Genomic DNA, 18,698 nt, shown 5'->3' on the forward strand with positions numbered 1-18,698 from the left:
TACATAAAATTATGATTTATTATTATATCTCTAAGATCTAAAACACCTATTTTTATAATGCTCAAAATATTTGAAGGAATAATCGTATGAATAAATCAAAAGGTCCACAGTTGTCTCATGAAATCAATAACGTAATTTTGAGAGGTGTTTTCCCCACTACCCATACATTAAAAAAAAAAAGTTATACATAGAAAATCTATATATTGGGCATTTCTTTGGGAGAGCATCATGCAAGGGAGACTATTCAGAGTTTGTGCATGTCATCATATGTACACGTTTTAATTTCAGGGTCTTCAATGAATTAATTATATAACATGTCACCTTCATTATCAAAAATGTTAGGTTATCTGTTACCAAGGACTGTTTCTGTACTCTGAAAAATAATTTCTCTACAATATAGTTCTTATAATACCAAAGAAGCCTGCTAATCAATATCCTTAAGGAGAAATTTTGGGTTGGATGATGCCAGAGATCAGTGCTGCAATTCTTTAAATTTATAAAAATGGATTACAAATAAAATAAATGACAGAACAAGCTAAAATCATTTAAAAATTATCTGAATGAATTTTAAATATTTAAAAAATAATTTCAATTATTGACATCAAATGTAATATGAATGCTGGAAATTCAAAAATTTCAATCAAATGAATATTATATTTTGAATCATAAGTAATGTGAAATACTCATAATATATGACTTCTTTTATCTTTTCCATTTCTTGTTGACCTTATTTGAATGAGTAATACGAGGATATTGAGGGGTTTTTCTTCCGTTCAGCATATATGATCACAGCTTTCTTTTTCCTTAAACTTTGAACTTTTGACAGTCAGCCTTCTGGATACATAAAAGGGTTTTTGGGATATATGAAGTAGACCAAGTCAGGTTTTACTATGGTCTGATGTGTCACTTAGCTTTGTAATGTGACTGTAGTTTTAATGAGACCACATGGGTTGCTTTGCTTTTATAATTAGATTACTTTGCAAAGAAAAATGTCTGTGGTCAGAGGGATCTGTGCCTTTTTTAGCCTGGAAGTTGGGGGCAAGAAAATCACTCAAGATTGAAATAATTAATTCTGCATTAAGTCTATGTCAATATTTTTCTCTGACTCACTCCAAAAACAGCATCTTCACTAGAGAGTACACAAATCTTTGATATTCTTCATGATATACTCAGCAGGGAATGCAACTTCTTAATGTAGCGCCAACAAAGTGTTCCATTTATAAATAAATTATGTTTGGAACTTGTGAAAGGAGGGGCCAGTTAGTGGCAGTTGGCCTCCATGAATGTCAGGAATTCCGAATAATTAACTTTCACTTTGGGGTTTTTTTGTTGATTGTTTTGTTTGCTTTCTATTGAATCACTCATTGACAGAAAAAATAGACTTTATTACAAGTAAATAAATATGCAATACATTCTCAAAAATGAAATAATTACAATGCTGTATCTTAATGGAATGTTCAGCATTATTACCCTCATTACTAGGCATTTTCACTGTCACCATGGGAGGTAAGTATATTTTCCATTAAAGGATGATTTCAGTCTGAAGTCTGAACTCTCATTGCCTATAAGCCTCAGTAGCAAAAATGTCATACAAAAATCAGAAAATGTTTTATTATATCAGATATTACTTTAGTAAATATGAAGCAAACAAAATTACGGCATTGCTGGTGTTCTGGCATATTTAGCATAAGAATGGCCATGTTTTAAATTTGCTTAAATGGTAAATTTATACGTAGTCTATAAATGACTATTACTTTTAATGTGATAAGTTGTTTACATATCACAGCATAACAGAGCTCAATGGAAAAATAATTTTTTCCTAAATCATACTAATTTGGTGAAAGCTGTCAACAGTGATTATAATGACTTTGTGTTCTTACCTGAATTCAGTGTAATTTTGTACCAAGCTATTAGGTCCCTGGTAAACCTTTCCTTCCTAAGGAAAAAAGAAGCTGGAGACAAAGTAGTTGTAAAAACTGGTTTATTTTTTTAAAAAATAAATACAAAAATATAAATATAAAACATTAGCAGATAGAATTTGATGAAATGAAATTGCACAAATGTTTTGTATACCAGGTTGCATATCACACCTACTAACACCACGTGTACATTTTTTAAAATTTTTTATTTAATGTACAGAACAGGATATACCTTAAAATTTTTCTTCATCTTTTTTAAAAGCTTTATTTGCAGGGGCAGGTCATGTATCTAACAGAAGTGGCTTGTTTGTGAGGTTGCTTAAGGGAGAGCTATCCTGTTCATGTTTCTGAAATTATCTTTTATTTCCTAAAATGGACAACACTGAATTTCCATAGCTTTGGCTCTTGGAAGTGATTAAATAAAACGTTGTATATATTCCATGAGACATTCTACAGGAAAGAATTAATGTAAGTAATGAGCAAATTTAAAAGTAAATGGGGGAAAAAAATAATTGTGCTGAGTGGCAGGAGAATTCTCCTGAATGTCAAATATTGTGAAGTGGAGAGGGTGTTGATCAAGTTACTTCCTCTTGTTGTAACAGCATATGTATCCTAGGTTAAGAGTCCTTGTCACTTTCCCCGCCACCATACATTTCCGCCAGCTTGTTAAACCGAGGGCCCCATTCCCGGAGGTAATCATAGTTTTGGTCTCCATCAGTAGTACCTGAGTCTAGTGAACTCAGAGACTCTGCAACGGAATCGTTTCCTTCGTAGGCATAGGTTGCCAGTGAGTCGTAGGGCGGGGCGGTGGGGTCCAGATCGTGCTCTTTTAGCCTCTCGTTAATGAAATCCCGGACATCCGTGTTATCTGGGGCTGTAGGAGTTCTCCGCGGTATAAAGAGAGTTTCCGGAATAATATCTCGCCGCAGCTTTTTTTCCTCAATAGCTGCAGGATTCCTCAAGGTGCCGATGTCAAAGGCCTGGGTGTCCTCCTCTCCACCACCTTCGTCGTTATAGCTCACAATGTTGTCTCTGATGTCTTCTTTCGACAAGATCAGAGGTTCTTTTTTTCGCTGTCTTTTCAGAGCTGCAAACAGTACTACTATAACTTAAAAAAAAAAAAAAAAAGAAAGAAAGAGATACATTAAAGGCCCATCTAAAATACCATATATGACGAGTGGAAATGCTACAGTAGGGGTTTAAGCAATAGGTATTTCAGGACAGGTTAGCATTAAAGATTAATTTTGCACTTCCATCATTTTTGGGTTGGGGGGGGGTGGGGAGTGTTGAAGGATTCAGCCAGGATGGGTAGATTTAGCTAGAATGGCTAGAGTTTAAGAGCATGGTGTTACTTTATTTTTAAAGTAATGCGGGATATTTCTCAAATCCAGTGACTTATTTTATCTATTTTTCTAAGAACTGTTTAAAGATAGTTCCTGACTATACAAACATTACAGACATAAATTGTGTCTGTAGGTAAAAAGATGCAAATTTAATTCGTCTTCAAATAAAACAATCAAGAATGGCAAAAATATGCCCATATTTTTCACATCCTTATCCAATATTGAAAGGGCAGCACAAACTAATAAAAATTGATTATTAGTTTGTTAAATAGCTTTACTGATGGATTTACATAGTTTTTTTTGTTTGTTTGTTTGTTTGCTTGCTTTTTTTCCTTACATTGTTCAGAAAAGGCCTTAATTTCTGGGAAAAATAAGACCACATTGTTTATATATCATTGGTTTAGAAATTTATGAAGTTTTCCATGGAAATATGTATCATGTATGAAATCGAAAATAGCTGTTGGATCACATGATCACAAAGGGTGAATTCAAATTACTCCATTTAATTAACTACAAAAAGCATGTATGAACCTTGACTAGATACATCTTAAATAAGTGTAGATCCACAAATAGAAATGCATATCACTCAGAAAAGACATTTCCCTACTTCCATGACAAGGTATCAATAATAACTAATTTTAATTGTAAATAATGGTAATAGCATAAAGAGAGGAGAAAGTATCAGATTCCCTCTGGTTACATTAGTCTCCCATCTGCATTCACTATCCTCAAACTTTTTGGTCACAATCCTTTAAAATGATGATTTGGAGAAACAGATTAGATGAGGAAAGGGAGGTAAGCTATCTTATCAGGTATACGCATGATGAAATACCTATATTTATTTATCCTCTTTAGAAGAAATATTTAAATAATATGGGACTTATTATTGTTATGAATTGAATGTGTCCCCTCAAAATTCATATGTTAAAGTCTAAATCCCTGATGTGACAGTATTTGGAGGTGGGGTCTTTGGAAGGTAACTAGTCATGGAGAGGGGTGTTGGGAGTGTGGGGGGTGGAGCCCTCATGAATGGGATGAATGCACTTATCAAAACAGACACAACAGAGATGACTGCTTTCCACCAGTGAGGACACAACAGAAGATAGCCAACTGCAATCTAGGGAGTTTGTCCTCAACCAAACACAAAATCTGCCAGGGCTTTGATCTTGGGCTTCCCAGCCTGCAGAACTGTGAGAAAAAAACTTTCTGTGGTATAAGCTACTGGCCTGTGGTATGTTATAGCAGCCTGAATTGACAAAGACAATGACATTTTTATGTGAAGTAGTTTTAAGTTATGTTTTCTCTTTGATTAACAGAAGAGTCAAACCACTTGCCTTCAAGCTTATGTAAGATGGAAAACAGACTTTTTTTTTAATGCAACAAAAAATGTTTTAATCCACTGATAAGTATTCTTGACCTTCAAAGATATTAAAAAATAAATAGGACACTTCCTAGAGAGAAAAAAAATGTTTATTCTTCAAATTTTGGAGAAAATTTGACATTTTATTTTGCCTAAATTTATGTATTCACACACACACACACACATAAACTTTTGATGTGAAGATTTTAGACCTCAGATTGTTTATCAACCAAATGATCTTACTCAGCAAAAAAAAAGTTCTAATAATGAAGATAATGAAACTTACTCAGGTCGGTTCCAAAATCCAAATTCATTTCACAGCTTCTTAAAATGTCAAATAATGTGTTTTTTGATTAGGGTCACAGGAATACTCACAATAGTTTTAGAAAAACTAGAGAGTAAATTTAACCCGATTCTTAATTCAAAAGCAGCTAAAGAGCTGTTTACTCTAGGCTATAAAATCAAGTGCCATTGGTTTAGGGATAAGTGAACCAGGTAAAGAGTTGTTTTAACATTATTTCAGTGAAGAGATAAGATAGTGAGGCCTCCATCCAGCCATAAAAAATGTGGAAATAAACTTCAGATTTACTGAAAAACTATATATACAGTGACTAACTGCAAGGTGCCTTGTGGTGGTTCAGCCACCCAGAAATTGTGTAACCTTGGACACTGTTTTGAGTATTTTTACCTTTCAGCTTCATTATTTACAAAAGTAAGGGAATAATTATCTGATCCAATAAAATACTTTCATATAAACAGCATTCCATAGTTGATTTATGTCTATTTTATAGGTTGGGATTCGTTTGAGAGGAGGCATTTCAAGAGCAGCATTTCTTATTTACAGACGCACTCCACTAACCAATTTGGGAAATGATCACACTTCTAAGGTTTCTTACCCAACAGAATAACGATGCACAGGAGGATGGCGACCAGGGCGCCGGTGCTGAGGCCGGCGGGGAGCAGCAGGGCTTCGGCACTGCAGGACTGCATGTTGCCTTGGTTGTCGCAAGCGCACACTCGGATGGTCAGCGTGCCCGTGCTGCTCTGAATCGGGTAATCATTGTCTGATATCACCACAGGCAAGAGATAAGTACTTATTTCATGTCTACTGAATCCATTTTTTCTGGTTAAAATTCTGGCAGTATTATCTAAAATAAATTTTAAAATATTACAAAGAGCTTGGAACGGTACATTTGTCTCATCCCGAACACCATGGTTTTGACATATAAATACAACGATGTTTTTGCAAAATATGAAATGAATATCAACTTTCGTATCAAATGTGTACAATGCAATTACAATATAGATAAGACCCATTAGATAGTTTGAGGAATCTAATACTGTGATTGCTTATATATGAGATTTTCAAAACGGTGAATTTTTGTTAAATGAACCAAGAATCAAAAAGACTACACAGATGATAGCATATTGTTTTTCAGAGTTTTCAGAAAACAAATATGCATACCAAGAAAAAAAATCATAGCAAATGATTTTTTTTGAATTTACTAATGTGCATGTGTGTTTACATACATGTAACATATTAATCCAATATTCATGAAGAAAAATATGACTGGGTGAACTTTAACTATAGTGGTACTTTTAAGTTCAATGCAGTCAAAAACTTCATGAATCCCAGTATACAAACAACAGTGAGCAAGTTACTTAGTATTTCTGAACTTTGATTTTCACCCATGAACATGAATACAATGTACTGTAGCTCAAAGTATTGGTGGAAGACAACTGATACAGAGTGTGTAACAGACACACAGAGAGAAGTAGGGATTTAATAAAAGGCAGCATCCTACTAGCTACTATATTGCTTCTGAGATTTCTTTTATCTAACTCACCCAGTATCCATGAATGGGGGTTGTGGGGTTAATAAAAAAGATTTCTTCTAGCCCTATATAACCAAATATATTAAAAAAATAAAATCAATATATACTTGGATGATAATTTCCTACTATGTTTGTTTAATGCATTTAGTCTAGTTCAGCCAATCCCATAGGGCTGGAAGAAAGTGAATTAGCCAACTGCTAAATTAAACAAACAGGACAGAAAAAAAAAAAAAAAAATACTGACAATTTTTTGCAGGTATAGTGGCTGAACATAAAATAATCATTTTCTAAATTACTAGTGAAAAGTTAAATTCTACACCATCAATTAACTACATAAACTATGAAGACAGATTAGCAAAACAGAAGGTGTACATAAGCAGATTTTTAAAATGCAGTCCTGATAATTTTACCATTTTGACTTATCTTCCAAGAAGTATTATAATACAATTATTCCATTCTTACACTAAAATAAACACTATTTGCATGTGGGTAGTTTTAAAGTCTTCTTGTCTTATACTTTTAACTTTTGAAAAGTTTGTAAATCTTAATTTTGCCTACAATAACTTTGATATATTGAAGAACCAAATGAAGATTTTTCCTAATCATTCTATTCAAATAGTTTTGTTAAATATTCAGAAAAAAAAAAATCATCACATAATGTTTTTGACCTATAGTTAGTGGAAAGGCCAAGTGAGGTATCACAGAAGCCGGAAATTAATTTTTTTATAAAAGAATGACATCAAAGAAAGACTTTTAACTTGAACATATCAACACACGGGTTTTTTCTCAAGAAGAATGATGTGAATGTCTATATCACTCGAATTCCTTTCAAAATCCACCCAATAACAGAAAATAGTGAATTTATGCAGGATTAGATCAAATATTTCATCAGACTTGAGTGGTATTCTATGTAATGAAATGTTCAGGTTTATATTCATATGGTTTCAACCCCTGTTTTGAGTAAACTATTTTGGATCAGGAACTCTTCCTAATATAGGGAAATGGTACTATTTGTCAAAAATTAATTAAGATTAGCCTTGAGTTGTTTTCCCAATAACTGTGCAATGCTGTGTAAGACATACTATTTCAGCCTCTATTGCTTTTTAAAACTGAGAGGTGTCTTGGTTGAAATCCAGGGCTCAGATTAACAGAAACATAAAACAAATTAAAATACACTTAGAAAGAGGTATGATACTGTCAATTTAGTACTAAGTATGTCCAGACTAAGTTCTGTGTTTAGGTTGCCAGATTCAGCAAATTAAAATGATGAGTGTTGTTTTTCTGATATTCAGATATAACTGGGCTTTTTGTGTTTTCTCTACCAACTGTATGTTAGTTTTTCCAATTACAATTATTTTAGGTGACCAGAGGGATAGAAAACATAGACATTTCAGAAACTCAGATTTAAGAAACATGTATTACCAACAGATGTCCTCCCTTTCACTTATTTGTACAAAATTTCTATAACTCATTTGTACAAAATTTCTGCTACATCAAACATCTCAAGTAACAGTTGGCTCAATGTCAAACTATCTATTATCTTAAACTACTTTCTGATATTCTGAAAGCCACCCAAAGGTGACACTCAACTTCGCTCAGCCAGCATACATACAGTTATGAAAGTATTATAAACATGCCTATGCAGTTAGGTTAATTTTAAGAATAGCTATATCTATAGTTATTCTAAAATAAATATGTTTTTTGAACAAAAAGTACCTGATGTAATTGTTTAACATAAATTTGTGAAAGAGAGAAATTACATACTCGTATTTAGACTAGAATAATTACCATACTGATTTTCCAAAGAAAAAGCTGTTCAACTTTTTAAAAATAGTAACCATTTTCATATATTTTTCCTCTCAAATATGCTTCTACTTTTTTTGAGAACTCAAAAAATGTAATTTCAGTATTTTTGATCACAGAGACATGCAATTTATATATTACACAGGAGAATAGTGTGTCTTGCCCTTGCAACTACAATTTTGCACCCAATCCTTTCGCAGGTTAATATGCTACTTCTCTTTCTTCTCACTCCTCATCTTCTATCCTACCCTTTTTGTCCAGAGCTGAACTATTTCCAGACTTTCTAATATTTACAAGATTCGATCTTTTAATTAGGACCCATATAGAGACTTCTTTCACATATTTTAAAATTCAAGAGAGTAAATACAATTAAGCAAAATTACCACAACGTCTCACTAAATATCTGATGAAAACAAATATTTTAACACAGATCAATAAATTAATACATCAAGTATGTGGTAATTGTTACGTTGGGGGAAATGTCTTATTAATGTCACCTTAAATCATAGTGAACACATTCTAAAATTTACCTTCATTATCCTGTACTGTGAAGTTTGGATTGACAGCAGCTAAACTGAAGAAAAATTTCTGTCCACCTAAAGGGTCATCTTTGTCTACTGCACTTATAGTCTGTATTAGCTGCAGAAAAGAAAAAAATATATATATCAAACTTTCATGGGTATAATCTACTTTACAATATGTAATTTTTGACATCCAATTTTGTCTAAAAATTTCTAAAGATAAGTTATTTTCTTTCTTGTGCATTTATCTTTGAGTCAGTCATTCCATCCTTTTTATTATTACTTTGATTTTAACCAAGTCCTTATCTCTCTGTTTTCTCTTTCTCCCCTTCTCTGTTACTATGTCTGTTCCTCTCTTTCCCTCTCTCTCTCAATTTCTCTTAAATAGTATCCATTGCTTCAAAATAATAAATGATAATATTATATTCTTTGCAGTTTTATTAGATATAGCATTTGGAGTTAGCAGCTTATTTCATACATATTTAAATATTAATCTGGAAGAGTTTCTCTAATATAAGAAAACTTTAGAAAATTGTTTTGATTATGGCTTTCCTCATCAAAAGTAAAGTGAAAATTATTCAAAAAATGTAGAGATTTTATAGACAATATGATACATGACTTTTTAAAGGAAAGACAGACATTATTATCTACTTTAACACTAACAGTTCACTTCATTTCCACTGTCAATAAAATTACATATTTTTAAATTCAACATCTGAAGATTATGGGAAACAGTTATTTAGAAGGCTCAACTTTTTTATTTATTTTCAGGTAAGAGACAATATAAGAAGCTATCTGGTAACAAAGTAGAAAATTTAACACCTTATAGTATAATCAGATCATTACTTTGAAAATGTTATATGATTAATATTATACAAACATATATGTAATGTAGCTATGTACTTATTTGCATACATATCCAATTTGTTTTAACTTTCATGTATAACATTTTATATATTTTTTATACATTTTAATTTTGCAAGAAGCTTCTGAAATGGTTAAATATGTGTGCTGATACCTATTAAAAATGGTCAAATTTATGCTTAACTATAAAATATACTTTTTACCACATTCATTAAATTTAACATTGTATGGCTCTTTAATGGAAATATTTATAACTGATGTTGTTGATTCAAAAAGGGAATTTCAAGTTTAAAACAACGTAAAATAAGTAGAAACATTAAGAAATTATTTTAACTATTCTGTATTAAATTATTTTTCCTTTAAAGTATCTTATAAAAATAACTGTGGTAAATATGACAAACTCCCTATTTAATTACAGCTCTAACTATTTATTTCATAAAGATACAAGAAATATAATTGGACCAAATAAAGATAAATGTATAGTCTAGAAATAAGCAGCTAAATATTTTTAAATTTTGAATAATTTAAAAAATATATTTTAAAATGTAACAGAACTACTTTGTGAAATGTTATTGATAGTTCAAGATTAAGTACAAGCAAGAATTTATGGCTAATGGCTTATTCTTTCAGTAAAAAAACAAAAGAAAGTATATACAGGTACCCTACCTATAGCATGGCACTTCTATAACACGGTTTCACTCTAACATGGTTCGAGAATTGGGGGAAACCCTCGTACAACACAGCATGCTAGAACATGGTTTCACTCTGACATGGTTTGAGAATTAGAGAAATCCCCGAACAACACAGAATGTAATAAAAGCTTAGTAGTGATGACGAAGAAAACATTATTTAATACATATTAATATGTTATACTTTTGGTAAAATTGATTTAATAAAGATATTTATCTTAATTATAAAAATATAATAGTTTTTTTTTTTTTAATTTTTGAAACATAACCCCCTTTTTAGTACTAGTTCTTTCTTTCATATAATACGGATTCTCATAACACGGAATTTTTTTAGGAGCCTAACAACCGTGTTATATGGGGGTTACCTGTATATGAAGGAATTAAAGACAAAAATGTTAAAATAATGTTAACTAATACTCTTTAAGTGGTATCAATTCAATTACAAAAACATTTCTTGACTGACTTAGTAATCTAAAGGATTTTATTCTTAAATAGTGAGTTACAAGAATAAATTGAATGGGAAAAAACTGCATCAATGAAATAACTTATCAAGAAAGATAGTAAGACTGATGGAAATTCTTATGTTTACATATGCATCATAAGATTAAAATGTTAACATCTATAGACACATTCATGATAGAAATGTGAAAGGAGAGCTAATGATCTTTTAAAATAAAAATTACAATGTCTCATAATAAATATACATTTGGCAACTGTGATTACAAATTATAATTCCAGTTCATTTTTATGGACCAAAATAATACATTTCAGAGAAAAAATAGCCACATCTTTATATGTGTCTATAAAAAGTATAAAGGTTAATATAAAATTTTCCAAATGTATTATTTTAATTAAAAATGATAGCATTATAGCTTTCAAAATCAGTGGTTCATAGAGATGTTTTCATTAAATTTTATAAAACAAATAAGCCAAGCTCATACTAACAATACAAACAAAACAGAATCACATGTCAGAAATCTGTATCATATTACACTGTATTTTTATAATCCCAAGACTTCTCTATTGTGGATGGAGGCACTCACTTCCTTTTCAAAATATTTTTTTTTTCTTTGAGACATAAATTAAGTTCACTTCTTCATATCTAGCATTTACTTTTCAATGTAGTCTTTCTTTCCTTTTCTCATCATACATTTTTTTTAAATCACAGAATTTTGTTTTGGTATACTACCATAAGAAGTTGCACTAGAAATCAGTAGTTGGCAATAAGAAGGAGATAAAACCATTCACTTCCTCTGTCTCTCTATATAAGCACTCACTATTTTATTTCTACTGGAAACAAATTCATTTTGACCCATTTCCAAAAAGAAAAGCGACTGCCATAATTAGGGGAAAAAAAATAATGTCCCGTATTTATTCTGAGCTCATGGAAACTAGACACAGATAAAGTTACTTATGTTTTATCTTAGGGGGTCTATATAATTTATTGATATTTTCACTGAGCTATTCTAGAACAATCTTAAATCATATTATTTATAATGGAGTGTGGGATGATGAATGGATTTTAAAATGTTTAAAGTTAGAAAACTAGTCACAAAGTTTTAATGTTTTAGCTTTTGTAATGGGAAGAACGGTTTTTTTTGATGAAAAAATCCCCTTTGTTCGGGTAAAAAAGTATCCTTTTTCAGTTGTTAGGGACTTAAATAAACATCGTTCTAAGGAAAATATGTAATGGCATATTCTGGGTTTGAAAGGGCCTGGAGTTTAGATAACAATGGGTGGGTGAATGTAAGCAGCACTTCTCCCTGGGGAGAGTCCCTGAGACATGTCCTGTGAGACTGAAATGCTATCTTTTCATAGAGATTGAAAAGTATTAAACTATGTCTTATTGACTGAAGGAGTGGAGCATGTGTGAGGGAAAATGGAAGAAAAGAAAAACAGCTAGCCCTCTCTTTTCCCCTTCCCCAAGGTCCTCTGACGCTCTTTGAGATCTAGAACAATGGAGAGCAAGTGGCCTAGTTCCGGAGCCAGAGGAGACTATTAATACTACATCAGTTGTAATTTGCATCTTTTGCAAGGTGGAAAGTCTTCTACCCTTACAGCTGGAAATAGGCAAGAAAGGAGTTTGGGGTGGCAATGAGCTTTGTTTCTGTCTTCTCCTTTTGTCCACACACCCAATGAATGGAATTGTTCCTCACATTGTTGTTCTAAATGCTACTCTTCAAGAACACTGAATTCAGAGGAGTATTGGATGGGCTGAAATAGTCTGTAAATAGCTAAAGCACACCCAGAAGTCCTAACAAAGCTCTGGCTTCATTAGGTGGAGGAAAGACAGAGTTAACAAATGAATTTCAGGAAGGGCTCAATGAAGAAGGGCTTTACCAAATCACCACTCTGATTTTTCCTGCTAAAATGTCATAACCTAGAAGTCCATCACTGAGTATATAACCCTTTAGTTTAAGCAACCAGGTTTCAGCCTGTGAGCCCAAAATGACACCTAACAAACTGGCCTTATTAAAAATAAGTGCTATGAGAGACTTATGCAACCAATCAGACAAAATTTATTAATCATGTGTTTCCCATCGAGTTTGTCAAAATAGGCTAACTACCTTTTCATTAAAATCATCTTTGATTTGATTATATTTTCCTTCACTAAGTCAACTGAGTTTTAAAAGTCAAAAATATATGAAGTTTCTGAGCCAGATAAAGTTTTTAAAAAAAAGAAGAAAAAAAGCGTAAGGAAAACAAACACAATCCCTTACTTTGTATATTTGGAATACATTTAGAAATCAGTATTTATAATGTTTCAAATGCTCTGTAAGGATATCTCTTGAAAATCAAATAGAATAACTATTAAGGGAGCAATGTATGCAGCAGTTGCAAAGTGGGTAATTTATCTTTTAGAGAAAAAGCTTCAACTTATATCATGCTGAGCCTGGCAAGTAGAGGACTATTCAGAATGGTATTTTTAGGGCAGACACTGTTTCATTAAGAAGTAGGTTGGAAGTAGCTAAGTCACTTAAATGTTCCAAATTAAACATTTCCATAATATTTTCAAATGAAAAAAAAAAAAAAAAGAATCCAATTGCAACAATTTTACCATTTCAAACAGACAGGCTATTGAATTCCTGTTACAATCTTCAGAAGGAAGAGTCTAAGTTATTCCACAATGTAATTTGCATAAAAATGTAACAATGACATTGATGTTTATAAAGAGCATCAAATTATGTCAAAACACCATACAGTTTTATGGTGGCTCCTCTTTCTTTAATAAAACAAATTTGATTCCCAATTATTATTTATAACATGCAGCTTCCTTCTGTGAAGATAGCACTCAAACCAATTAAGAACATTTCTTTCAGCTATATACGCTGGAGCTTTTCAAACAACAAAATGAGTCCACTGAGGGAAAGACTTAGAGAGTTATAAATAAAGCTGATGTAGGAATAATATTTTAAAGGATGAAAACTAAATCATTAAGCGTTTTATGTGTTGCTGTAATGATGAAATGCACGTATAAATGTAAGGAGCGGATTCTGCAGCCCCGCTTCAAAATCATGTTTGCATACATTTGCAATATTGATGGAATGTTTGCTGATCCCATGTATTTGTCTGTTTTACCCAACTTTTATTTCTCATCTCTCTAGCAGTTATCAATATTTATCTAATGGCACAGCAGGGGTTTTTCCTTTTTTTTTGTTTTGGAAAGTTTAAAAGTGTAATGTTATTTATTCTTAACTTTTGTGGCAACAATAAAATCTTATATTTACATTTGAATTTTACAAAAGAAATAAGAAACTTATAACTGTTATTTAAAACATTGTTAAAGTTAAAAACATCAGCGTCTGTTTGGCTTTGTTATTACTGGGACTTTATGAGTATTTTTATCTCCATTTGCTCATTCCTCTCAAGATTCGGAAAAGAAAATATTTAACCATGCCATTTCAATCTTATTATGCTTTTAAAAGCTAAGAGTGCTCACCTGTCCTGGCCTGGCATTTTCACAAACAAAGGTGTCATAGAACACAGCAAATTGTGGGGCATTGTCATTAACATCCAAAATTCTCACAAAAACAGCCACACGAGTCATCTGTTTGGGATTATCTAGAAAAGGGGGAAAAAAATTGTTTAGGAAGATAGTTTCCATGAGATTTACTTTATATAAGCATCTTGTGGATATTAAGTGCTCACAGACAAATAAGCATCACATTTACCCTACTAACATAATGAGCAAACGCAATAAAGAAAATTACTAAAAGCCTAATTAAGTAATCATGAATTCAGTTAATATTGGGCTCAAGAGTACTATTATTATTTTGGAAAATCTTTTTGAAAGCACTATCCAGTGTAATTGAGTTCATATTATATTTGTGTCCTTACTGTCCAAATATATAAAATAAGAACAACTAGTTATTAAACCTTTGTAATACATAATTATATTACTTAATGTGTACTGATTTTTTTTTTTTTTTTGATGAAGTAGTTTTAAATAAATGAGTAACTTGCCCAAGGTCATTAGCTCCTAAGTGATGGTTGTTATATTACAACCTACCCTTCTGACTGCTTTTATCACTAAAATATATTCCAAAAGCTACTCTCAACTTTCCTTCTGGAAATTTTAATATATAGCTATTAATTTTACAAATTGGATAGAAATTTACAATGAAATATATTTTATTAATACAACTGTTACTGGCACCATTTCAACAATCCAGGCTCAATTTTGTATAACAAAATTAGCTCAATAGTGACATATAGTGTAATAATTATGATTCTTTTTTTGTTTTTTGTTTTTGTTTTTGCTACAAATGTGAAAGTCAAGAGCATCAAAGTTTTTCCAAAAAAAACATGATTTAAAAATTGTTTTGATTGGTAAATTGAATTTACCAAAATCTATTCAGCTTTGCCTCAGGTAACAGCATACTATTATATTAATCATAATTTCATTATCTGCACTATGGGTTTTTCTAGGTATGTGTACTGATATCTGAGAGTGTTTTTACATCTTAAATTCAGGTTTTATTCATCAGCCTTCGTGATATCAAAATCTCAGTCTTTGGACATAGTTCAAATTGTGTATGAACTTTGGCAAAGTCAAGCTGAAGATCCATATAAAAGGAGAAAGGAGATAATTAGCAAGAAACAAAGCAAAAGAAACAAAGAGCAGATGAGCTGAGGGACAGCAGCAATATTATTGAATGGGCTCTACCAACATGGCGATGAGTAATACCATTTATTCTTGAGAAACCTATGTGACTCAATTTTAGCTAAATAATGTTTCAATACAAGGTTAAAAAATATTGTCATGTGTAAATAAGGAGTATGCCACAACTCTGGAGAATTTATTTCTTCTCTTTTCTCTCCATGTAATTACAATGTTACTAAAATAATGAGATCGGCACTTTTTATAAATAATGTGTGAGAAGTGATTACTCAGCAGGGAAATTTAGAAGGCGGAAGCAGTGTGAAGGCAGGACGACAGAATTCTAAATTCATTTTGAAGTGTATTTACCTTTCCTTCCTCTTTTCAAGAGAAACTTTCAAATGCCTCCCCATTTTATCATTTCCATCTTACATCAGTCTTTCTAACCCACATGAATTCAGTTCTCGGGTTCTGGTTTCATGTTTGCTAATGTACGTATTAGTGGATATTGTTTCTTCGTAAGTGTGTCAGGTGATTAGAGTTCAGATACTGGAGTCAAACAGGGCTTCTTTGGCGTCCAGATCCACCACTTACTTTGCTCAATTTACTCCATCTCTCTAATGCCTCAGTTTGCTCAACGTGAATCAAATTAGAACGTCTAATCTTATAGCGTTATTTGAAGAATTCAATGAGTTAATGCATGAAAACTTCTTATCGAAGTATCAGTTTGTTGGTAAGTAGTCAATGTGTGTTGACTATTATTGTTAAGATCATCTTTGTTATCACTGCCATGTGTTCTCCTTTTCCTTACATTACTGAAGAGCTTATGCTCTTTGTCCACACAAAGCAGTCACACAATAAAAGCTAGCTATCCTACAATTCATGTGGGTCTGAAGAGGCGTACATTTGGGGAAAACTGAAGAGAGGAGAAAAACACTATTCCACTATCTTCCTACCTCTCCTACTTGTAGACCCTTTGCTAATACCCAGACGCATGGTTCACCTACAGATGAACCCTCAACTGTCTAAAGTTACTTGTTAACTTGTTACTATGGAGAAGAGTGGGAAGGTATGATTCCTCCACATTTTGTGGAGCGTGCTCTTTAACCTACTTATACAGTTAGTGGACATAAGCAACATATTTTCTTTCAATATAAAGTCTTGACATAAAAAATAACTCTTTTGTGGGTAGCAATTCACTCTCTAACTATGCCACAAAGTCAAGAGAGACAGAAAAATGTTACATTTCAAAAACTGCACTGTCGGTTCCTTCCCTAACAATACACAGAGATGCCCCAGCCTCTTTACAAATAACTCAAGGCTGTTCAAATCAAAAGCTAAATCCACAGGGATAAATGTGCTTTGTAAAGCAGAGGCCTGGAGTCACCTATTCAAAAAACAGTGCTTGCACTGATCTTTTTTACTGGCAGCTGCTGCAGCTTATGTGTAAATAAAAAATATAAAGCATTCCAAGAAAGCATCATACTGAATAGTAGCTGGCATGTATTTACCATGCCAGCTCTCTCAGAGGCATCAAGGCAATCTCTGCTGTAGCAAGAATGTATCGCCAATAAAGAGTCTTAAAATGTATGTGGGAAGATGATTCCGTGCCTTTGTATCCACAGGCTTTTCCATACCTCCCAGAAGAGGAAATGAAATTGTTATCTAGAAATTTCAGGCTTTAGAAAGATGCATATTTTCTATCTTAGGGCAAGAATTTCCACTAATAAGGAACTAGGTATAGATAATGGAGTCCTTCAGTCATAAACTTTGCTTGAGTGTCCTCAGTATGTATTGCAATGATTACAGGTAAATTTTCAGAGGTGCTTAGAGGAACTTATTGATTTCTCCAGTGGTGCATCCTACAATCCCTAACTGTGACCTTAATTTTAGAATTTTTATTCTTCTCAAGGCATTTAAAAATATTTTCAAATAAGAACAAGAGAAGTTGTTCATGGTAGGATGCACTAAATAATTACCTGAAGCAGTACTTGCCATATGATGTGATATACTGCTGTGGAATGTAAAATTAAATGGTTAGAGGCAGGGCCTGGAAACACATTGGGTAAGAAGTACACATATGTCACTGTGCCCTGCCATAGGGCTTGGTGTGTGACACACTTTCCATAAACCCAGTGTTTAAAAAAATCTAGTAAAAACAATTTCCTGTATGCTATTTACCTTTTACCCTCATTGCATGTAATACCTGAAACAGCATAAGGGCCCCTGACTGCTTGTGGTTTGGCAGCTAGACATCCACAGCAGTTATTCCATAGATTGATTCATTTAAGGGTAAGAAAATAGGTTTAGTTTTTTAAAAGAAGAACATAATTGGCTTAGCTTTTTACAGAATAGTAATTACTTCAACTAGCTTAGAAGTTAAATTTCTCAAAGTATCTGAAATGGAAAATGCAATTACTAGCTCACTGGACTCGAATCAACAAAGAGCACAAACACTCATGATTCTGGAATGACCAGACTGGATCCTGTTGGGCACTTCTAACCACAGTGGTATGGCAACAGATAAAGAAATACAAGCTTTCTTTAAAAAAAAAAAACCCAAAAAAAACTCAAAAGGTCTCTGTGAGCCTTAAAAGGCACAGCCATTTATATCTTACTATGGAAACATTGGATCATTTGAATTATCACGTAATCTGTATTTCAGAGCCAGATTTAAAGAAGAAAGCTGAATCTATTATCTTGAAGCTTTGAATTCATTGCTGATGATCTGTCTAGCCTAGTTCCATCCTTCTGAGACCCTTGGTATTCAGCCCCAAAGTTCTGCCTTACAAATCTTGGAATAGATACTTCCAGGAACTTGACCTTGCTATGTGTTTGTGGATACAGCTTAGCATTTGAGAGCTGGAATTTTTAGGCTTAGTTTTCCCCAATGATTCAGTCCCTAACTAATGCTTCTTTTGAAAACGGTTAAAGAGTTGTTCTACTCCAGTAGTACAGAAAGCAGATACCACAAACAAGTTTGCATGTTTGGATAGGGGTGGCTTCATGAACATGCACAGTGGTACAGGACCACATGCTTAAAAGGGCCACAAACTAGTTTTCATGCTTTGCTGTTGCCCTGTTATATTTCTTAATAATTTTTAACAAAAGGCCTGACATTTTCCATTTAAAATGAGCTCCACAAAGTATGTAGCCAATCCTATGTACAGGCAAGAACTTGTACTGTTAAAAACAATATGTTTTTGAATCCTGGCTCTGCCCACTAATAGTTGGATAAAATTTTCGAAATTAGGTAAACAATT

At 32.6% G+C, this 18,698-nt stretch overlaps 1 protein-coding gene across 6 annotated transcripts in view; it reads right to left on the minus strand.

Moving 5' to 3' along the window:
• Positions 1-2,170: 2,170 nt before the first annotated feature.
• LOC109456629 (cadherin-10) overlaps positions 2,171-18,698 on the minus strand; it is a 145,831-nt gene continuing 129,303 nt past the window's right edge. For 2 of the 6 annotated variants that reach the window (XM_088796456.1, XM_088796455.1), the window contains 4 exons: positions 14,275-14,396; positions 8,791-8,899; positions 5,519-5,770; positions 2,391-3,021 (listed from right to left, as the gene is read on the minus strand). In XM_088796456.1, coding sequence (XP_088652582.1) covers positions 2,537-3,021; positions 5,519-5,770; positions 8,791-8,899; positions 14,275-14,396 — 968 coding nt within the window. In that variant the 3' untranslated portion in view covers positions 2,391-2,536. Of the gene's footprint in view, positions 3,028-5,518; positions 5,771-8,790; positions 8,900-14,274; positions 14,397-18,698 lie in introns of all 6 variants that reach the window. The other 4 variants (XM_074329049.2, XM_074329050.2, XM_074329048.2 and 1 more) reach the window with 4 other exon arrangements.

The sequence above is a fragment of the Rhinolophus sinicus genome, chromosome 3, assembly GCF_057876585.1.
Source record: "Rhinolophus sinicus isolate RSI-liver-muscle chromosome 3, RSI-T2T, whole genome shotgun sequence".
Taxonomy (NCBI): domain Eukaryota; kingdom Metazoa; phylum Chordata; class Mammalia; order Chiroptera; family Rhinolophidae; genus Rhinolophus; species Rhinolophus sinicus.